The following is a 24032-nucleotide window of genomic DNA, read 5'->3' as shown; positions in this document are numbered from 1 at the left end:
CATTTTAGCTTTTATATTTTATAAGATATATTTTTTGTAAGAACCACAATTAATAAATATATTTCAGTGAATCACTAATTGTTCAAATCTGTATATAAATATGTACATAAAATGTTGTAATTATATTCCAACTCCGCGTTCTTCTTGGTCATCGCCGCTGCCGCCGCCACCCCCGGCCCCCCAACCACACCACCACAAATAGATGCCTGTCCTGTGGGAAACACTGATATATATATATATATATATATATATATATATATATATATATATATATATATATATTAACAAGGGTTTGGAGTGTGTGTGTGTGTGTGTGTGTGTGTGTGTGTGTGTGTGTGTGTGTAAGACTGTGTGTGAATTAACTGCTGAGTGTTACTGTAATGTTGAACGAGAGGAGGGACAAGGCAGATCTCGGAGTTCCGTGAAACAGGCATGTAGTCTGAGGGGTCAACAGATCCGTGTCCAGAGCGGGGGTCCAGGATCGAGGGAGGCAGTCAGAATCCAGAGGGGGTCCAGGGAAGTGAAGCACAGGTCACTTCCAAGGCGACGGTGGATAGGTTCTCGAACAGCTGATTTACGTTCTGGCCCCGGATAGCAGGTTGAGCAGGCTTTTGAAGGCAGTCCTCTGATGATCAGCTTCAGGTGCGCTGATTGCCGGTGAATGATTGCAGCTGCCGGCTGCAGCTGCCGGCTGCAGCAGTGCGGACATGCGCCTGGTGCGCTCCTGGAAGTGTGCAGTCGTGGGCGTGTCCCGAGGTGCGCTCTTGGAGGCGCATCTAGCAGAGCGCACAGATGAGGGCGCATTGGAATAAGCCCTGGCCGTGACAGCATCTGCCTAAAGGTTGCAAAAAAGCCCCTTTATTATTATGTATATTTAGCAATGCTTCATATAGATCACACATTAAACTTTATTTACTGTACCTCTTTAATTTACACGGATGCCTTTACTCCTAACTCAAGTTTCATTACTTTTGTTTTTACTGTGAATATCTGGTGACAGCTGTCAGTTATTTTTGCCGTAAAATCCACTGACATTTTTTCTCACAGTGTACACAAACATTTTTGGAAAAATGTTTTACTTAAACGCACTACATTTATTTGCTCAAAATTTGGCAACAGTTTTATCTTAAGTCCCCTAACGCAGGGGTGTCAAACTCATTTTAGATCGGGGGCCACATGGAGAAAAATTTTACCGGACTGGTAAAATCACGGCACGATAACTTAAAAATAAAGACAACTTCAGATTGTTTTCTTTGTTTGAAAATAGAACAAGCACATTCTAAAATTGTACAAATCATAATGTTGTTGGTTTTTTTTACACTTACATGTTGCGGTTAATAGTATTCTACCTTTATTTGTCGTTATTTATATTTTCTGGATAAATTATGTGATAATGTTCATCAGTCAACTCATTGGTGTTAATTTTCAATCTATCAAGATAAAAAAAATTACATCAAAATCAAATTACAGGATGTTATTTATGTAGTTTGATCATTTTCCTCGACTGATGTACTAACATCATGTGGTTTATTTTGTACATATGTAGCATCATCTACAAAGATACAAAGAATTGCTATTGCGACATCCAGTGGACACATTTAGAACAGCTCTTTCTTTCATTCTAAAATTTCAGGTTAATTTTTATACTTGGCAAACTCATCCCACGGGCCAGATAAAACCTGTTTGCGGGCCTGATCTGGCCCTCGGGCCATACGTGTGACACCCCTGCCCTAACGTGTATTTTGAAGCTAAATTTGCTGTTCAGATAACCTTTCACGGTTGAGGTAAAGGGAATTTGCTGTCTAAATAGATTAGATAACTAATCTGGATTTATGTAAGATTAACGTGATGTATATTTTTTTAGATTATTTGCATACGTTAATGCCTATGTGTCAAAGTCAAGGCCCGCGGGCCAGATCCAGCCCGTAAATGAATTATCTATGGCCCCCGGGATGATATTTGATTAGTATTAGAACTGGCCCGCAGGCCACAGCCCCCTGCTGCTGTTTTGCGCGCACCGATACTCCATCAGTTTACAAAATTATCAAGTCATAAAAATGGGGTCCCACAGTAAATTTTTGGGGTGCCACTTTTCGTAACCATTTTGAAAACAAATGATTAATGTATGCATTAGGGTTGTATGTTATACCGGTATTAGTATAGTACCGCGGTACTAATGAATCATGTTCGGTACTATACCGCCTCTGGAAAGTACCGGTGAAGTTATAACACTGAAACACCCTCAGGAAGAGGTGCTAAGACATGGCTAGATAGCTAGCGGCTAACGTCCATCCGCCGTTGGTAGTGTTTTAGCTACTTCTAAATCACTAATCCTGGTCTCCATGGCGACAAATAAAGTACGTTTCTTACAAGTATCATCCCTGCAGGACGAGGAATAGCTAAAAATGCTTCACTACACACCGGAACTCACCGGCTTCACAATGTAAACAAACGCCATTGGTGGATATACACCTGACATCCATTGTAATGATAGCAAGTACCAGTCGATACTGCTATGATTACGTCGATATTTTTGGCCTCACAACATCTTCTTCCGTTTTTTAAACATTTATATTATGTTTATAAACTCAGGAAATATGTTCCTGGACACATGAGGACTTTGAATATGACCAATGTATGATCCTGTAACGACTTGGTATCGGATTGATGCCCAAATTTGTGGTATCATCCAAAACTAATGTAAAGCATCAAACAACAGAAGAATAAGTGATTATTACATTTTAACAGAAGTGTATATAGAACATGTTAAAAGAGAAAGTAAGCAGATATTAACAGTAAATGAACAAGTACATTAATAATTAATTTTCTACCGCGTGTCCTTAATAATTTTGACAAAATAATACAATGGGAAATGACACAATATGTTACTGCATATGTCAGCAGACTAATTAGGAGCCTTTGTTTGTTTATTTACTACTAAAAGACAAGTTGTCTTGTATGTTCACTATTTTATTTAAGGACAAACTTGCAAGAAGAAACATGTTTAATGTACCCTAAGATTTTTTGTTAAAATAAAGCCAATAATAAAAATTTTGTGGTCCCCTTTATTTAGAAAAGTACCGAAAAGTATCGAAATAATTTTGGTATCGGTACCAAAATATTGGTAACTAGTATGTATTATCCTGTTATATCTCACATTCTATAATGTGTTTTGTAAAAAAGGTTGTCATAAACGTTACTTAATTCATTAAAAAAAAAAAATACAAAAGAAAACACATTCTTATGAATATGTAAATCTATTCCGTTGTAAACATTCATTCACTTTCTTCTTTCCTTTATGGATCTGAACTTTACCGCTGCCGGTATTTTTTTTTAAAATTCTTATTGTAATATTTTCAGATATTCTTTGTTCTATTTTCGGCCAAAGTAAGACAAAAAAAACAATCTGAAGTTGTCTTTATTTTTTTGTTTTAATGCCATGATTTTAATAGTCCAGTGCACAGGTTTTCCTCCATGTGGCCCCTGAGCTCAAATGAGTTGGACACCCCAGCATAAATGCATTAACTTTGACATCTCTAAATATGACACTTTTTCTAGCAGTATTTTATTTGGAGCTTCACCCCCATGAATATTTTTCCAACACAGAAGGTGACCAGAACGCCATTTGTTTACACCCGAATGGAATGCTTACGTGGGGGATTCTGACTATTTTGGACTATGCTAACAAGTGGAAATTGCTGTTTTGCATCCAAACACTTGTTTTTCTTGCTACGATGGAGCGAAACCATCCTTGCCCAGGCACGCCCTTCTCGTTTTGGAGTATAAATATTTGGGGTTTTGGCACCAGCCGCTAGACTAGATCTGACCAAACTAAGTCTATGAGCATGAACTGATGAAGCCTACTTGGATGAGAGGCGAAACGTCTTCTCAGACAAACCAAACAGTCCAGTTGCAATCGATTGAACGCCCTGAGATACAAAATATATGATAAACAGTGCCTTGATTAAAAAATAAAGAAACATACTGTATCAATTCAATCTCTGTAGGACTCCCCCTACTGTTGAAAAATATGAATGTATTTAATATTACTTTATTTATTTATTTGAAATTTATTTATTTAAGTGTTCAATCTAAAAACATATCTAAGCAAGAATAAATATTTGGTAGGTCCTGTAAATTAGATTTATAAACTTTACTGGACTGTCAACCTTTATGATTAAGGGAAACATAAACATATATTTGAAGAAAGGCCATAATAAACATTTTCAAGCTTTTAAGCACAATAAATATTGAATTTTGCTTAAATGTCAAACAAAATAAATGACAAGTGAAGGTTAACCAACAAGGGTTGTTTGATGTAGATGTTCTTTTTTTAATGATTGTACGTAATAACATACAATTTCAAAACTAGTACAATACATGTCACATTTACACATGTAGTGTGAAGATACAAAATAATAAAGCGGTGGAAAAAGGAACATTAAAACTTGAATCATAAACTTTTGAAGTTTTGATAGCTTTTTTTTGTCTAGTTTGCTCAGCAGACTAAAATATCCATCCCTTTCAATATTGTATTCTTTGTGTTCTCTATGACTAATTGCATTAGTGGATAGATAGTTAATACATTAGTTTAGAATATATTTCACATTATTATCATTGTCTCTAACATACACTAACTATATTGCCAAAAGTATTTGGCCACCCATCCAAATGATGAGAATCAGGTGTCCTAATCACTTGGCCCGGTGTATAAAATCAAGCACTCAGGCATGGAGACTGTTTCTACAAACATTTGTGAAAGGATGGGCCGCTCTCAGTGATTTCCAGCGTGGAACTGTCATAGGATGCCACCTCTGCAACAAATCCAGTCGTGAAATTCCCTTGCTCCTAAATATTCCAAAGTCAACTTTATTATAGGAAAAGTGAAGAGTTTGGGAACAACAGCAACTCAGCCGCCAAGTGGTCGGCCATGTAAACTGACAGAGAGGGGTCAGCGGATGCTGAAGCGCATAGTGCAAAGATTTTCTGCACAGTCAGTTGCTACAGAGCTCCAAACTTCATGTGACCTTCCCATTAGCCCACGTACAGTACGCAGAGAGCTTCATGGAATGGGTTTCCATGGCCGATCAGCAGCATCTAAGCCATACATCACCAAGTCTAATGCAAAGCGTTGGATGCAGTGGTGTAAAGCACGTTGCCACTGGACTCTAGAGCAGTGGAGACGCCTTCTCTGGAGTGATGACTCACGCTTTTCTATTTGGCAATCTGATGGCATTTCCGACTGCATTGTGCCGAGTTTGAAATTTGGTGGAGGAGGAATTATGGTGTGCGGTTGGTTTTTCAGGAGTTGGGCTTAGCCCCTTAGCTCCAGTGAAAGGAACTTTGAATGCTCCAGGATACCAAAACATTTTGAACGATTCCATGGGATGGCACTTCAAGTTCATATGTGAGTAAAGGCAGGTGGACAAATACTTTTGGCAATATAGTGTACCTAAATGCAGTTGGTGTTTACTTAGTTGAGCCGTTGCTTTTTTTATTAAAAAAACCCAAAAGGTGATTTAATGATTCAAAACCATAAGAGGTGTGAATGTATGCATTAAAAACTATGTGGCAAATAGAATCGGTTACAAAAAAACACATGGACAAATATAGATACATTGTTTTTCAATTTGCTTGGCAAAAATATATATGTAAAGCACATATGTATGAATGCATATAAAATATATATACATATATATTTTTTTGCACTTTGAGTGAAGATATATGCAAAAAAAACAACAAAAAAAACCTGTCGAACCAAAAATATAAAAAATGTTCTGAGCTTTTTCAGTTTCCAAACACATCCTCTGGCTGCACCCCTGGGACACCACCTGCTGCTTTGAAACTGGACCCATAAAAACATATTCTATGTTCTCACCCTGTTTTCCACACAAAAATAATTTGCGTGTTGAATAAATATTGTGAAAGTGTACTATAGATGTGCAAAAAGGTAGTAGGAATGAAAAATGTGCATCTCTTAGAAACAAGGTGACCATCTGTTGTTGGACCAACCATGCTTGACACCGCTGTTTTGCATTTGGACTGAGAGAGTTGAGATGACTGACAGAAAAGAAAAAAAAGATTCTCGGTTTGACTTTAGGTAAAACCAAGAATCACCTAAGATTTGTGAGGGCAGAGGTCACCACATGAGGTTATTATTTTAGTTCTAGTTCCTGCATAAATGTTTTCAATTGAACTAACTCAATCACGTCTTAACGGATCCCATGTTGGAACAGAAAAGGATATTCTGACGTCCCCACAAAGTCGGAAACATTCAATTGTCTCAAAGAAGAAAATGCCGTCAGATATAATTTATCCTGAATTCATCGTAATCATCACTAATACATTATTGCTTCATTTATATCAGTTTATTTCTCCTGCATTTATCAAATATTTAATTTCAGCTGCAACAGGCGTCTCTAACTCATTTTATGAGAATTCACTTCAGAATCATGTTTTAGCCACATGACAACATTTTTTTAACTACTTCTACCTGAGATATGGTAGACCTTAAGTCATATTAATTTTAAAATTGCATGTACAAGTTGTATATTTTCAAAGTCTTGAGTCCCCCAGGAAATGGTTATTCCGCTTGCTTACAGAAAGTTGTTCTTTGTTTTGCCCAATGTGTTTTTTGGGCTGTCATTTTTGTGTTTGTGTATAACAACACCTTATGCAATAATGTAATACATTTTCAACTCATTATGTAATAACGCCACATTTTTTAATAATATAACGCATTTTGTAATAAACCTTGAAACATTCCGTAATATATTTGTTAAATATGGTATAAGTTATTACAAAGTGATTCATGATAATCTGCATATTTACATGACTATTGCAATATTTTTAGACCAAAAATGCCCCCAAAAATATGCTACAAGTTTTGGAATGTGACCCTGGGAGTGAACGTGTTTCTTCTTTAATGTACCTTTTTTTTAATAAAAGTTTTTAGAGAGAATAAATATACATATACACATTTTTGTGGAAGTGTACATCATTTATTTCTTTCACCCGGAGAGTGAAAGAGTTTTACTGTCATGACTGTATTTCTTTTTACTCCTGTGGTAAATTTGAATGTCTTAAACAATGGTTCTTAAACTTTTTTTTTTTAACCAAGTACCACCTCAGAAAAAAACTTGGCTCTCTAAGTACCACCATTATGGCCAACAATGAAATACAGTAGCGTAGTAGGCCTAAATATACATTAAAAACAACAAAGAAGTTTACTTTAACAAGTACATTTGCTTATTTTGGCCATTGTAACATCAAGGACAGTTTGAACAGTAACACTGTGTTTGAATACAGGAAAATAAAACAAAACTATCTTTGTCCATCGATGTCAGATTGCGTGGCTGATAGACGAACATATGCAGGTAATACAAGATAAGATCATTCATTATCTAAGAGAGCGCTTGTTTCAAGATTTTTTTTCACAGGAAATAGTGTATAAATACAGTATGTGTAAAAAAAATTAGTACTGAAATGTGATCTTAGGACTGAAAGTGCTTCATTTTTTAATTTAAGTTTTTTTTTAATAAATATATAAATAGACTTGATGAAGAAAAATAAAAAAAACATATCTTAGTTGAACTTGTGAAAAACTTAAAAAATTAAATACATCCATCCATTTCTTTTTTTTACTTTTTTTCCGTCTCAATTGTAATACTTAAAAAAAACAAGGATATCATAATAAGAAAAGGAATACATTAACTATATATATATTTGTGGGAGCAAACATACATTTGTGTTTTACTTTGGGAGTGATTACAGTCCTAATTTTTTACTCCAGTGGGGATATTTAATATCCTAGAATAATACAAATAGTGATAGGTATTAATTTTATTCATAAACACAAATCTAAGCAAAGTCACTGTACCAACAATGAAACTATTGCAATAACAATGTCAATAAAAAAGATCAATAGTAAACATGATTGTAAAATGTATTGCAGCTTACGTAATGAGCGGCCATCTTGCAGCACACCTGTAGTGCCACTATATGCAAAGTGACCCTCCCACCATGCAGCGTGCTATAAAAGCTGCACACATTCCATCCCATCAGAACAACTTGAGTAGCAACCATGTTCCGTGTAGTTGTGCTGCTGTTGCTGGCTGCAGGTTCCTGTGAGTGTCACTGAGGCACACATGACCATAGATCCGTTACATCCCATATCTAATAACTTTTCCTCCGCAGGTGTCGAGTGTGAAGAGTTGACCCAGCCACCGTCTGTCACTCTGCAGTCTGGTCAGAGTCTGAGCATCGACTGTCGGGTGTCTTATTCTGTGGGTCGCACTAACTACTACACAGCGTGGGTCAGGCATCCTGCTGGGAAAGGACTGGAGTGGATTGGGATCGCACGTGCTGGCAGCTCTTACTACAAAGACTCACTGAAGAACCAGTTCAGTATTAATGTGAACCCCTCCAGCAACACAGTGACTCTAAATGGACAGAATATGCAGCCTGGAGACACGGCTGTGTATTACTGTGCCAGACGCCCACAACAACACAAAGCATCAGCAGACTAGAACAAAAACAACAACACTGTGCAGCGTGACAAACATGTTCTAGTCACTCGTTAAATGGAATCCAGTCCCAGGGGCCTCAAAGCAGAGTCGAGGCAGAGTCTGCATGAGAAAAAGAACTGTATTCACTTTAAAATCACGTTTTAACCACGTGACTAAATGTGTTAACTACTTCTATCTGACCTATAGTAGGTCATGAATGTAAAACTGCACGTTCGCAGCTGAGTGTGAAGCGACTGGGATGAAAATCAGCACTTCCAAGTCTAAGTCCGTGGTTCTCACCCGGAAAAGGGTGCAGTGACAATTTCGGGTTGGGGACGAGATCCTGCCCCAAGTGGAGGAGGTCAAGTACCTTGTGTCTTGTTCACGAGTGAGGGAAGAGTGGATTGTGAGATCGACAGGCTGGTCGGCGTCTGCAGTGATGCGGAGCCTGTATCGAGCAGTCTGGTGAAAAAGGAGCTGAGCCGGAAGGCAAAGCTCTCAATTTACCGGTCGATCTACGTTCCCATCCTTACCTATGGTCATGAGCTTTGGGTTATGACCGAAAGGATAAGACCACGGGCAGGGGCGCCGAAAAGGGAGGGTAAAGGAGACGGACTTTAGGGGCCCATGATGGAGGGGGGCCCAGAGAGGCCCCTAATGATGATGAAATTATAATACAGAAAAAATAATGACACTGTGTTGGGGGCCCTGTAAAGATTCTTTTCATGGGGCCCAAAATCCCTAGCGGCGCCCCTGACCACGGGTACAAGCGGCCGAAAAGAGTTTCCTCAGTCGGGTGGCAGGGCTCTCCTTTAGAGAGAAGGTGAGAAGCTCTGTCACTCAGGAGGAGCTCAGACTAAAGTCCCTGCTCCTCCACATCGAGAGGAGTCAGATGAGGTGGTTCGGTCATCAGCTCAGGTTGCCCGCGGAAGTCTTCCTGGGGAGGTGTTTAGGGCGGTAGAAGGCCACGGGGAAGACCCAGGACACCGTGGAGAGACTAGATCTCCCATTTGGCTTGGGAACGCCACAAGAGCCACCAGGACGAGCTGAACGAAGTAGCTGGGGAGAGGGAGGTCTGGACTTGTCTCGCTTAGGCTGCTGCCCCCGCGACCTGATTTTGGGTAAGCGGACAAAGATGAATGAATGGATAAAATTTAATGTAAAATTGTCACATTTTCACACTGATGAGTTGCCAAGAAATGGTCATACCGCTTGCTTACAGGAAGTTGCTCTTTGTGTCGCCCGATGTGTTAATTGAGCTTTAATTTTTGTGTTTGCACTGTGTTGCAACACATTATGTAATAACAGTGCATTATGTAACAATGTAATACATTTTCACCTCATGTAATAACGCCACATTTTGTAATAAACGTTGACGCTTTTTGTACCATTAGTCTGTTTGTATACATGATTAATAATTGATGATTATGATGAATATTACGATATGTTTTGTGACTATTCATGAGTTGATTTATTATTTTCGACAGCACTTGTTTACCTTTTATTTAACTTAATATTTTATCTGCAATTTAGAGGGAAACATATACAGTAACTTGATTATAAAAAAAAACAATACATATCTTAGTTGAACTTGTGCAAATCTTAAAAGAAGAAATACATCCATCCATTTGTTTTTACTGCTTGTCCCTCTCAAGTGTAATACTGTTTTTAGAAAATAAAAAACATAAGGATAATAATATTAACCTCTTAAGGCCCAAGCTGTTTATTTACATGCTGTTTTTTATTTCTCTTTGCTATTTGGGTTTATTGGACCCTAATTAGAATAAAAACAAAGAATCATCTTTTTATATGATGTACTTAGTCCATAAGTACACAAATGTGTACTTCATGTTTAGTGACATGCTAATTCTTATTTTTACACTTTTTTCCCCAAATTTCATTGTATGTTATACTCTTCTATCAATCTTCAATCAATCAATCAATCAATCAATCAATCAATCAATCAATCAATTAATCAATCAATCAATCAATCAATCAATCAATTCTGACACCACCAGATGGCAGTTTAAGTATCCACACAAGCGGCCATTAGACCCCAATTCAGTAGTGTACACAATTTTGGAAATAAGAGCCAAAAGGTGCTGTCCACTAAGCCTTTAGATTAATATAACAACAATAATATTAATAATAATACATAAAAAAAAATGATAATATGTTTGTGTGAGTGAACATAAATTATTTCACCCTGGGTGTGAAAGTTTTTTGATATTACTGTCCTCATTTTTGATGATATTTAATATCCTAGAATGATACAAATAGTGATAGGTATTAATTTTATTCATAAGCACAAATCTAAGCAAAGTCACTGTACCAACAATGAAACTATTGCAATTACAGTGTCAATAAAAAAGATCAATAGTAAACATGATTGTAAAATGTATTGCAGCTTACGTAATGAGCGGCCATCTTGCAGCACACCTGTAGTGCCACTATATGCAAAGTGACCCTCCCACCATGCAGCGTGCTATAAAAGCTGCACACATTCCATCCCATCAGAACAACTTGAGTAGCAACCATGTTCCGTGTAGTTGTGCTGCTGTTGCTGGCTGCAGGTTCCTGTGAGTGTCACTGAGGCACACATGACCATAGATCCGTTACATCCCATATCTAATAACTTTTCCTCCGCAGGTGTCGAGTGTGAAGAGTTGACCCAGCCACCGTCTGTCACTCTGCAGTCTGGTCAGAGTCTGAGCATCGACTGTCGGGTGTCTTATTCTGTGCGTGGCTCCTTCACAGCGTGGGTCAGGCATCCTGCTGGGAAAGGACTGGAGTGGATTGGGATGGCGTATACTGGCAGCTCTTACTACAAAGACTCACTGAAGAACCAGTTCAGTATTAATGTGAACCCCTCCAGCAACACAGTGACTCTAAATGGAAAGAATATGCAGCCTGGAGACACGGCTGTGTATTACTGTGCCAGAGACCCACAACAACACAAAGCATCAGCAGACTAGAACAAAAACAATAACACTGTGCAGCGTGACAAACATGTTCTAGTCACTCGTTAAATGGAATCCAGTCCCAGGGGCCTCAAAGCAGAGTCAAGGCAGAGTCTGCATGAGAAAAATAACTGTATTCACTTTAAAATCACGTTTTAACCACGTGACTAAATGTGTTGACTACTTCTACCTGACCTATGGTAGGTTTGACGTTATCATGAATGTAAAACTGCACGTTCGCAGCTGAGTGTGAAGCGACTGGGATGAAAAATCAGCACTTCCAAGTCTAAGTCCATGGTTCTCACCCGGAAAAGGGTGGAGTGACAATTTCGGGTTGGGGACGAGAACCTGCCCCAAGTGGAGGAGTTCAAGTACCTTGTGTCTTGTTCACGAGTGAGGGAAGAGTGGATTGTGAGATCGACAGGCTGGTCGGCGTCTGCAGTGATGCGGAGCCTGTATCAAGCAGTCTGGTGAAAAAGGAGCTGAGCCGGAAGGCAAAGCTCTCAATTTACCGGTCGATCTACGTGCCCATCTTTACCTATGGTCATGAGCTTTGGGTTATGACCGAAAGGATAAGACCACTGGTACAAGCGGCCGAAAAGATTTTCCTCAGTCGGGTGGCAGGGCTCTCCTTTAGAGAGAGGGTGAGAAGCTCTGTCATTCAGGAGGAGCTCAGACTAAAGCCCCTGCTCCTCCACATCGAGAGGAGCCAGATGAGGTGGTTCGGTCATCAGCTCAGGTTGCCCCCGGAAGTCTTCCTGGGGAGGTGTTTAGGGCGGTAGAAGGCCACGGGGAAGACCCAGGACACCGTGGAGAGACTAGATCTCCCATTTGGCTTGGGAACGCCACAAGAGCCACCAGGACGAGCTGAACGAAGTAGCTGGGGAGAGGGAGGTCTGGACTTGTCTGCTTAGGCTGCTGCCCCCGTGACCTGACTTTGGATAAGCAGACGAAGATGAATGGATGGATACAATTGCATGTACAAATTTTACATCTTCACACTGTTGAGTTTGTCAGGAAATGGCTCGATAAACTTCTGCTTGCTTACAGGAAGTTGCTCTTTGTGTTGCCCAATGTTTGTTTGTTGTGCTGCAATTTTTGTGTTTACAATGTTATTTCAATGTAATTTCAGAAAGCTGAGGACCGGGGGCCCTGACTTGTCCCTTCACTTTTAGTCTTATTTTGTATATTCCAGAGAACCACTGTCCTCTGCAGTAGACATTTGATTTTTGTCTATTTATTTTGTCAGATTTACAGGAGCGCTCCGCTGTTTTTGAGGACATTCTGCGAAAAAAGCTAGTCAAAGATAATTTCTATGACAGCAATTTAGTGTTGGAAAGAATCTGCAAAGATGTGAGTTTGTCAGGTTTGTCACTGACAGTTTAGTTATGTTTTGAGTTTTTTCCTCTGTCTGTCTTTTTTTCCTGTAAGCGCTTTTATTTTGTCTTTATTTCCTGCTTGTATCCCTGAGTGCTTTTTCCCCTCAGCTGTGGCTGATTGGCACCTGGCCACCAGGGGCGGATTAAGAAATTTTGGCCCCCTGGGCCTGACATGGTCTTGGCCCCTCAACCCCGCGCGTGCACGCGCACACACACGCACTCACTATGCAAGAAATACTTTATACTGTGAACAGACATGCACACTGTACTGTACAGAAGAGTGCACATACTGCACACACACTATTAGGTATACCACACAGACAAGCACAGGTTTCACACAGACACAGGTAGGGGGAGGGGATAAATGGCCTAAAAATAAAAATTTTGGAAAATGATTACGCCCACTTCAGTGATGGTGCATTGGGTCATTTGAGAGATATTATGTATTGGAAGTTGGTACCTATCATGAAATAAACCCCCCACCCCACCCAAAAAACTAAATTGGACATGATTTTTGCCCCCTTTTCCTCCCTTCTATCATTAAAAATAAAATAATATCTTAGGAAAACACTTTGGCATAACGGCAGCTGTGCAGCAAATTGAGGCTCAAAGTCTGTATCTATTTTGTGGGAAAGCTTGAGGAGGAGAAGGAGAAAGGTAAAATGATAACACATGCATCGGAGAGCACCACAAAGAAAGGTGTAGGCCAGTTCATGGTACAAGGGCTGCATGCAGGTCAAGATAGCCCATTTCCTCTGCCTGTCTTACCCATTCACCGAAAGACCACTGAGGACATAGAAATGCAAGTGGATATGGGGTTCAAAATACTGGCGTCGGTCAGAGGAGTCAATGTGGAGGATGTTTATAAACTTGTAGATGCACATATGACTGACAACACAGAGCACAACAAAGGCTTTTCAAAGCTGTTGGCAGAGATGAACAACTTGGAAAAACCAGCAGGGCAGATCTTTTGTGGCACCCACACTACACTGGGCTTCAGCAGTGCCATGAATAAAGTGATGCGGTTGGCGGAGGCCGATATGAAGATGGAGCAAGTGCTACAGAGTTTCATGGTGGATCTGGATGTAGACAGCAAGAATGCTATAGTGGCTGGACAGGCACTGGACATGTCCTGAACTCTGTCAGACTTGGCTGCCGAATACTTGGATGAAGTGAAGCAGCTGACAGATCTCATGCTGCCCCATCTGAAGACTGTCCTGGCCAGGCAGAGGATGGACTATGGGATGGATGAGGAGACCTTCCCAATGGACCCTGTCAGTGAACAGGCTAGTAACATTGATGGCACCCCTGTGCACAACATTGGGATGGAGAGACAATGTGGCAAGGTGGACTACAGACTGAAGAAGTTGGGCACACTGAACGCAGTCAATAGGTCAATAATCTTACAGAAGAGCCAGGAGCTTCAGAGGTTTCAAGGCAGCAGCACAAGCAAAAAGAGAGGTTGAACTCAACTGGAGTAAACTCATGAAGGCAAAATTCGAGAGTTGGGCTGACGAGAAACAAGAGATGGCTCAAAGACAGGAGAAGAAGAGACTAGACATGCTGGACACACTGAAATCTTTTGGTGGCCCCTTCACGATAGTGGGGAAGTTGAAAAGTTCCTTGTCGATGAAAGTCTGAACAAGAATGCAAAGCTGCAGAGAATGAAGCTTGAGGTTCAGTTTGCCAGAGAAAGCACCAAGCTTCTGCCTAAAGTCAATCCTATCTTCAGAATCCAGGTGACAGACAGTTCCCAGAAATGGCGAAAGTGCAATTCTCCCAGTCATAATGGATACTTAGAATTTTATGGTGGTGGTAAGTATTCATGAAAACAGGTAGCCTAACATTAGTGAATGGGTGAATTCTGGAAATAACAACCTAAAAATCTTACACAGTGCACCTTTAAGCAAGGGGTTTCTTTCGTGCTTTCAATTTCGCAAAATCATCCACCACATCATTGAAGTCCAACTCTCTTGTCAGCTCACTCTCAATTGCCATTAGAGATAACGCATTTAATCTTTTCTGAGTCATTCTTGTGCGCAGCTCATTTTTGACTCTTGACAAAAGAGAGAATGAGCGTTCTCCCTCACAGTTACTGACCGGTAGAGTGAGAAAAATCTGTAGCGCAATGTATGTATTAGGAAACGTAGGCTGTAGTCCAAAATGTATTATTGTTTTGAGCAGTCATGAAGGGGTCCTCTCCTCATCAGTGTTGTTGAGCTGTTTAAAAGATTTGAACTGTATAAGCTCCTGTCCAAGACTTTCATTGAGGTCAGATGAGTATGATTCAGTGAGAATCTTGGCCTTGTGAAGGACTGAAGCATTGGACTCTGTATCCAAAGAGAAAAGGACACTGAACAAATTGTTCAGATGTTTGTAGGCCTCCAGACGGTGATTAAGGCTTGAACTCAGTTGATCAATAGAGGCAATAAATGTCTCTATTTGAAACAGTTGCCTTCCCTCAAGCACAACATCTGGGGATGCTGATTCATCAGCAAACTTTTTACGTTTCTTCGTCCGTTCAGCCCTGTAAGATGGGGTGCCACCCAACATGTTTAAGGCTTTCTGCTCAAAATGATCAAATAGATCTCTTTGGGAGAGAACAAAGGTGCGCAGAGATTCCAGCAATCTAACTGCTGTACCAAGGTCCATGTCTGCTTTTTGAAGTTGCAGACTTGTGGCCTGAAATCTGGACAGAACAGTGTCCCAAAAGCCTGCCATGAAGGCCATCTCAAGTGAATCCAGCTTCCGCACTAGACTGTCAGCTTCAGTTTGTGTGTCTCGTTTCTCTGTGTCATCAGTGGAAATACCCTGTAGTGCTGCTCTTATTTTACTGTAGTTCTGCCACAGTGCTTTGGTAGATTCTGCACGGCAACTCCAACGCGTGTTGGATAAAGCTTTAAGTGTGAGATCTATGTTGGAATTGCCAAATACCCTGTCCCATCGGTGTGTGGATGCAGTTGTGAAGTTGTAAATAGACTGAATCAAGTCAAAATACTTAGAGACTTCATTTCCACATCTGTCAATGCTGTTGACTCCCACCAAATTCAAAGAGTGAGCTGCACATGGAATATAGTGTATTAATGGGTTGCTTTTCTTTAAGTGAGCCTGCAACCCATTATACCTCCCTGACATGTTGCTGGCATTATCATAAGCCTGCCCCCTGCAATTTGACAGCTCTAACCCTAGATTTTCCAACACAGACATGACACAGTTAGCCAAACTTTCACCTGTATGGCTAGTAATGGGCTCAAAACCCACAAAGCGTTCAACAACACTGCCCTCTTTGCTAACAAAACGGAATATGAATGTCAATTGGTCCACATGAGATAAATCTGGGGTTGAATCCACAATGATAGAGTAGTATTTGCTTGCTTGCAGTTCATCTGCTATAGCCTGTTTGGTTTTTGCACCCATCAATTCAATGAATTCCTCACAAATGGTGGAGGACAGATATGAGGTATTACCTCGACCCATCTGCCCAAACTTTCTGATGTGATCCTTTAGAAAGGGATCAAATTCAGCCAGGACCTCCAGAATACCAAGGTAGTTCCCAATGAGAGGAGACCCTAACGATTCATTTTTACCCCTAAAGGCAAGGCCCCTTTCTGCAAGGAATTTAATGACTGCAACAACTCTTTGTAACACCTGCCTCCAATAGCTGCTCTCTGCCTGAAACTGTTTGAACAGGTCTGCATCAACTGTGGCACCTGTGGCGCGGTTCAAGACTGCTTGCATGCAGGTTATGTGCTCAGCACTTCGCTCATGTTCACCAAATCTTTCTGAGTGTTTCCAATCACAATAGCCTGTCACAAAAGAATGCGTTTTTGGGGAAAACAGTTTGCATGCAAAGCAGTAAACATTACCAGTAGAGGGAGAGTACATCATCCACTCTCTTTGTACTCGTTGTCCATTGGGCAGGTGTGAAGTAAAATGTTCATTGTTTAGGCATCGGGTTTTGCCTCCTAGCCCACTGTTCCTCACAGAAGCTGGATAATGGCTGCGACGGTTGTGAAATGATTTTGCACCTCTTTGAATAAGAACTTCCTTCATTGACTCAGTGAGGGTATCAGCCCATTTAGCGGGATCACTAGGTAGGGTTGTCACTGTAGATGGTGTTGAAGAAAGATTCAACTCATTTTCTATGCTGTCCAGAGGTGCAGTGACCTCACATTCATCCGAGCAACTGGCTACTGCTGAGTTGGTTGAATCATTAGCATCCGAAGCATTTGGTTCAGTGCGTACACTTGTAGTGGTCTCAGGATCTTGGGAGCTACATGCTAGCTCAGGTGCATTGCTAACCTTAGCTGAATTTGCAGTAGCATTTATAGAATTGCTTTCAGCAGATGTCTTTGTACTGAAGAAGCTGGAGATATTTGGAACACTCTCAAGTAAAACTGATTCCTTTTTTTTCTTTTCTTGCTGAATTTTTTTTCTAGCTCCTCCACTTAGACGTTTATGGTCCATATTTCCCTTCTTTCTGTGCACATTGGCTCTTTGCCTATCACAACAGCTTAACCAACTGTGTGTGTGTGTGTGTGTGTGTGTGTGTGTGTGTGAGTGATGCAATTTTCAGAACTAGCAATCTAGCATTAACAGTCAAAAGCAGAAATCAGCTGATTTCTATAAGAACTGATAACAGATTTCCAATCAATGCTAAACTCAGACAGCGAAAGTCACTAGATGACGTTTTGAGTCGCCAGTCATGTATGGCCAAAAGTCTCTAAATCGAATGCCAACGTTGCTTAATCGCCAACACACTGGGACTCACTGAAGGACTGACAGTGAATAAAAAAAAATGATTAAGATAATTGTGTACTTTTCTCTTCTGATATTTTCACTAAGGACCCCAAGCTATCTGCATGCAGCAACAATGTCTGACAGACAGGAGAGCGGAGTGGTCAGTGATGAATGGCAAGGGAACAGACTGATTTGTACTGAGGAGAAAGAGAGAGCCAATTACAGTGAAATAAATTCCAAAAGAGCCAAGTGACTAGCTGAAGGCAGGGACAAATGCCTTGGAGTGACCAACAAGAGTGTAAAGTACCAAATGGCAAAATGTGGGAAGACCAACAGGCAGATCTGCTTTTACCACTTATCTTCACAATCAAAAAGTCGCTAAATTATGTTTTCAGTCACTAGCCAGGTATGGCCAAAAGACGCGAAATCTAGCGGTAAAGTCGCTCAATCACACTGACAGTGAAACAAATAATTTTTAAAAAGATAGTAATCGTACAATGTCTTGTACTTTTGTCTTCTTTCTTAATATTTCTCAAAGGACACCAAAATGTCGCTATCTGCAGGCAGCTTGCTAGCTATGATGGCAGCAACAATGTACCTTAGAGTGACTGACCAACAAGAGCTCAAAGTACCTAATGGCAAAATGTGGAGAGACAGACACAATAAATTGCATTAAGATGAAGAGAACTGTTGCTATTATTAATTTTAACAACAACCAGAAAGTCGCTAAATGTCACCAGCCAGGTATGGCCAAAAGTCGCTTAATTGGCCACACACAGTAACAGAGAAACAAACAAACAAAAAAAAAGATCATAAAGATAATAGTTGTACAACTTTGTGTACTTTTGTCTACTTTCTAAATATTTTCACAAAGGACACCAAAATGTTGCTATCTGCAGGCAGCTTGCTGGCTATGATGGCAGCAACGATGTCTGCCAGACAGGAGAGAGTGGTCAGTGACGATCGAATCGATAAAATGACAAAATGGGTCAAAGACCAAAAAGTTATTAACTGACAGCAGTGACAAATGTCAGACTGTAAACTTTTTTGAAAGAAAAGGACAAAATGGGAAGATGCTGATAATAACAGCAAAATGGAAAATATAAGAATTTCCAAGTAATGCTCAACTCAAGTGTGTGTGTGTTGTGTGTGTGTGCGCGTTAAACTTCTTGTGGAATGATTTCAAATTATCTCTGAGTCTGAACTGAGGGAAAGGAAACCAAATTTTGAGCAGTCACTCACGAGTTCAAAGTACCAAATGAGGAGATTCTAAAAGAACAGACCGGTTTATGAAAGACTCGATGGGGGAGGGGCACAGCTAAGAATACTTGAGTGAGATTCTGTGATCCAAATTCGAGATAGAGCTTTTTGATAATGATAATTTGTCAGAGTAAGGTTGTGTAATCAAAATTTGAGAATGAGCTTTGCCAATCAATCAAGAATATTTGCATTAAGTTCTGTGATCAAAATTCAGAAACAACCTTTAATAATTGATAAAGAATATGTGAGTGAGGTTGTGTGATCCAATTTGAGAATTAGCTTTGATAATAATGATTGAGAGCCTCTGGCCCTCTGTGGATCGTGGCCGCGGGGCCAAGTTGGCCTGGCCCCTTGGGGCCTCTGACCCTCTATGGATCGGGGCCAAGTTGGCATGACCCCTCGGGGCCTCTGGCCCTCTATGGATCGTGGCCGCGGGGCCAAGTTGGCCTGACCCCTTGGGGCCTCAGGCCCTCTGTGGGTCGCGGCCGCGGGGCCAAGTTGACCTGGCCCGTTGGGGCCTCTTACCCTCTATGGATCGTGGCCGCGGGACCAAGTTGACCTGGTCCCTTGGGGCCTCTGGCCTTCTGTGGGTCGCAGCCGTGGGGCCAAGTTGGCCTGGCCCTTTGGGGCCTATGACCCTCTGTGGGTCGTGGCCGCGGGGCCAAGTTGACCTGGCCCCTTGGGGCCTCTGACCCTCTATGGATCATGGCCGCGGGGCCAAGTTGGCCTGGCCCCTTGGGGCCTAAGATTATTATTTTTGCAAAAGTAGTTTCGCATGCGTCGCGGCCGCGGGGCCAAATTGGCCTGGCCCCTTGGGGCCTCTGGCCCCCTGGGCCTGGGCCCGGTAGGCCCGTTCATTAATCAACCTATGCTGGCCACACCTGCTGTCAATCAGCCAGCTACTATTTAGTCCTGCTTTGCCCTCCAGTCAGGGCTGGAGTATTGTCGCTGTCATTATGATTGTCAATGTCATTAATACTTGTCGTTGTAGCTGTGTCTACTTTGGTTCACTCTGCTCATCTCATAGTTCCTTCGTGTCACAGTAAGTGTTTTTGTTTCTTGTCCACAGTTAGCCTTTGTGCTAGTTTTTGTTCATAGCCAAGTTTGTTCTCCGCCTTGTGCGCGCCTTTTGTTTGTTCTTGTTTTAGTGTTAAATTAAATCATGTTTTCCTGCACCAAGCCTGTCGTCTCTGCATCTTGGGGTTTGTCACCTACACATTGTAACAGTTACTCACACGTTTTTTTTAACTACACTCGTGGTACACCAGTTGAATAATCCAAATGATGAAAAAGAGAGGACCTATAAAAGGTGCCTTAAAGGGGAACATTATCACAATTTCAGAATTTTTAAAACCATTAAAAAGCAGTTCCCAGTGGCTTATTATATTTTTTGAAGTTTTTTTCAAAATTTTACTCATCACGCAATATCCCTAAAAAAAGCTTCAAAGTGCCTGATTTTAACCACCCGTCCATTTTCCTGTGACGTCACATAGTGACGCCAACACAAACAAACATGGCGGAAAGAACAGCAAGCTATAGCGATAATAGCTCGGGTTTCAGCGGCTTAAGCGATTCAACAGATTACGAATGTATTGAAATGGTTGGTTGTAGTGTGGAGGCAGGTAGTGAAAACGAAATTGAAGAAGAAACTGAAGCTATTGAGCCATATTGTTTTGAACTGTATGCAAGCAAAACCGACGAAAACGACACGACAGCCAGCGACACGGGAGAAAGCGAGGACGAATTTGGCGATCGCCTTCTAACCAACGATTGGTATGTGTTTGTTTGGCATTAAAGGAAACTAACAACTATGAACTAGGTCTACAGCATATGAAATACATTTGGCAACAACATGCACTTTGAGAGTGCAGACAGCCCAATTTTCATCAATTAATATACTCTGCAGACATACCCTCATGTCAGCAGGCCAGGGAAGCTAGGGTCGATATTCTTCTCTTGACGGTGTGAGCCAAGACATCCAGGGGGTTTAGCTCGCTCGTCTGCGGGAACAAACTGCCGCCATTGCTTGCCGTGCTAGCGAGGTCTTTTGTCCCTGAATTGCTCACACACTCCGGCAGATTCAATGGGGGTCTGGCGGCAGATTTCTTTGACTTTATCATTGGAAATGCATCTGCTTTGAGTGTCGCAGGATATCCACACATTCTTGCCATCTCTGTCGTAGCATAGCTTTCGTCGGTAAAGTGTGCGGAATAAACGTCCAATTTCTTGCCACTTACGCATCTTTGGGCCACTGGTGCAACTTGAATCCGTCCCTGTTCGTGTTGTTACACCCTCCGACAACACACCGACGAGGCATGATGTCTCCAAGGTACGGAGAACAGTCGAAAAAACGGAAAATAACAGAGCTGTTTTGACCCGGTGTTTGAGAAAATGGCGGATTGCTTCCCGATGCGACGTCACGTTGTGACGTCATCGCTCCGAGAGCGAATATTTAATTCGCCAAAATTCACCCATTTAGAGTTCGGAAATCGGTTAAAAAAATATATGGTCTTTTTTCTGCAACATCAAGGTATATATTGATGCTTACATAGGTCTGGTGATAATGTTCCCCTTTAAGGAACGACTCAGTTATGTAAATCACAAGTTTGGACACCCGTGTTGTATGTTTGCTAGCAAGGTTAAAATGTCAATGTGTTTACGGTGGTTCGAGTTCCTCTATACAACAGGAGCACTCTACTGTTTTTAGGAATTTGCTGCAAAAATATTTTTTTTCTCCCAAGTTTTGAACTGAACTCGGGGGCCAGTATGGTGTTATTGGAGTTGATTGGAAAGTTGAATAGAACACAATTACAGTATATTAAAGAAGTCCACATCACACTTCTGCCAAACATATTTTATCATCTGTGGTGTTTCACAGTTTGTCTTTCAAAAGAGTGCTTTAAACGCCCTACACCTCAAACGCTAGAAGTTGCAGGTCAAACCACTGTTCATTTAACCTGAAGAGATTTGGTTACAAGGGCAGCACAGTGACAGAGGGGTTAGTGCATCTGCCTCACAATACGAAGGTCCTGAGTAGTCTTGGGTTCAATCCCGGGCTCGGGATCTTTCTGTGTGGAGTTTGCATGTCCTCCCCGTGACTGCGTGGGTTCCCTCCGGGTACTCCGGCTTCCTCCCACCTCCAAAGACATGCACCTGGGGATAGGTTGATTGGCAACACTAAATGGTCCCTAGTGTGTGAATGTGAGTGTGAATGTTGTCTGTCTATCTGTGTTGGCCCTGCGATGAGGTGGCGTCTTGTCCAGGGTGTACCCCGCCTTCCGCCCGATTGTAGCTGAGATAGGCTCCAGCGCCCCCCGCGACCCCAAAGGGAATAAGCGGTAGAAAATGGATGGATGGATGGATTTGATTACACTTAAATGTTTACATTAATGCTGGATTTGAATTATTTCTATATTAGACAACAGCAAAAGTCGTCGGAAAATCTACTGCAAATTCAACTTACAGATATTTTGGTTGCACTTTTGATACTACTGAAAATGAGAGAACAAAAGGTTTACTCTTGTTAATTCAACCGAAAGTTTGGTAGCACCTAAATAAGATGTGAATGCATTGGCCATTAATTGTAGTCTACTTGCTTGTCTGCATCCATAATTCATTTATGTCTAATTCCCTTACAAGAAATAACTAGAATATAGGAAACTTCACCTGCAGTGTCCAGTATTTATTTCACAGTCACACTGCTTGTATTTTTGACTAAAAACTTTGGCTTAAAGTTACCCTTAATCGGCAATTATTATTTGAATCGAATCGTTGTAAAACGAATCATAACTCCCCTGATAAAATTAGTTTTTGTAATTGAGTTTATTATTAACACATCTTTGGACATTGACAATAAAGTGAACCGCATGAAAATCTGTCGAAATTAGGCAAGTTGTAATTTTTTTTCTTTCTTTTTCAAATACACAATACATTGAACATAAAACAAGAAACCGATGTGTACAAGAGGAAAAATGTGTGTGACAAAAAGATTATACTGTGTACATGCAGGGCAGCACGGTGGAGAGGGGTTAGTGCGTCTGCCTCACAATACGAAGGTCCAGGGTTCGATCCTGCGCTCGGAATCTTTCTGTGTGGAGTTTGCATGTTCTCCCCGTGACTGCGTGGGTTCCCTCCGGGTACTCCGACTTCCTCCCACCTCCAAAAACATGCACCTGGGGATATGTTGATTGGCAACACTAAATTGGCCCTAGTGTGTGAATGTTATCTGTCTATCTGTGTTGGCCCTGCGATGAGGTGGCGACTTGTCCAGGGTGTACCCCGCCTTCCGCCCGATTGTAGCTGAGATAGGCTCCAGCACCCCCCGCGACCCCGAAGGGAATAAGCAGTAGAGAATGGATGGATGGATGGATGTGTACATGCATAGACACTTTTATAGACATTTAAAAGTGGCTGTTCTCCACCAGTGCTGACGTGTCTAGGGTGCTCCGTCGTCCTTTTTTTTGGTATAATTTGTACATTATAAAATTTTGTTTTATGACGCGTTTATTGTTAGTTATTGTGTATTATCCCCCGCACAGTAAATGAGTAGTTAGTGGGACTGTAAGTTTAGACAGCATGTTGTGTAGTCAAGTACTCTTAACTGTTAATGACAAATAGGATTGCAGAGGTCTTAAATACAATATTGAGTGCACAATTGCGACAAGAAGAATTTTCACATTATTGTCGCGTGTGATTTTTATTATTAGGTAGTGGTTGCTGGGACATGAATCAGCGAATAGGCTGCAATGCAAGTTTTTCATGTGGGCAACATATTCATTCTGTAATTATATTGATTATATCGATGTTTGTAATCACAGCTGAGGACACATCTTCTGAACACTCTCACCCATCTATCAAGTCTTAGGAAGTAGTAATGATTAAGTCCGGGTCAGTAAAGTCAAAGTCCAAGTCGAGTTGCAAGTCTTGGATATTTTCAAGTTGAGTCCGAAGTCATCAAAATTGTGACTCAAGTCCACAACTCTGATCACAATAGAGCAAAACCATTCAAGCACCCCTGCCGTGTTGCCTGTGCTAATATTTTGTGACAAATGTACGCACTTTTATCAAACTCCAAAGTTTGACCCCAAAAGGCAAACAGACTTGAAATTTCTCATGCAGTTCAATGTGCTCTACAGTGGGTAAAAAAAACCTGCAACTTTATGTTGTGAAGCCAAATTGCCACAAAA

The 24032-nt window shown here is 41.1% G+C and overlaps 2 protein-coding genes and 1 gene segment (V, D, J or C); 2 read left to right on the top strand and 1 right to left on the bottom strand.

Moving 5' to 3' along the window:
• The window catches only part of cabp5b (calcium binding protein 5b), a 42735-nt gene that overhangs the window by 17569 nt on the left and 1134 nt on the right, over positions 1 to 24032 (bottom strand). For 2 of the 5 annotated variants that reach the window (XM_061974082.2, XM_061974084.2), the window contains exon 2: positions 364 to 835. Coding sequence is in view for 2 of the 5 variants with exons in the window: in XM_061974080.2 (XP_061830064.1) it covers positions 377 to 434 (58 nt within the window). In the remaining 3 variants the exon portion in view is untranslated. Of the gene's footprint in view, positions 1 to 363; positions 836 to 24032 lie in introns of those variants that run through there. The other 3 variants (XM_061974080.2, XM_061974081.2, XM_061974085.2) reach the window with 2 other exon arrangements.
• Positions 8076 to 8592, top strand: LOC133615466 (immunoglobulin heavy variable 4-38-2-like). The segment is given in 2 exon segments: positions 8076 to 8126; positions 8197 to 8592. Coding segments are annotated over 2 exon segments (375 nt in total).
• LOC133615457 (uncharacterized) overlaps positions 11040 to 24032 on the top strand; it is a 62926-nt gene continuing 49933 nt past the window's right edge. The window contains exons 1-2 of the mRNA XM_061974065.2: positions 11040 to 11086; positions 11157 to 11467. Of these exons, the coding sequence (XP_061830049.2) occupies positions 11044 to 11086; positions 11157 to 11467 (354 nt within the window). The 5' untranslated portion in view covers positions 11040 to 11043. The remainder of the gene's footprint in view (positions 11087 to 11156; positions 11468 to 24032) is intronic.

This window comes from Nerophis lumbriciformis, linkage group LG22 (genome assembly GCF_033978685.3).
Source record: "Nerophis lumbriciformis linkage group LG22, RoL_Nlum_v2.1, whole genome shotgun sequence".
NCBI lineage: Eukaryota > Metazoa > Chordata > Actinopteri > Syngnathiformes > Syngnathidae > Nerophis > Nerophis lumbriciformis.
The sequence above is the reverse complement of the archived record's forward strand: the minus strand, read 5'-3'. Positions and strand labels throughout refer to the sequence as shown.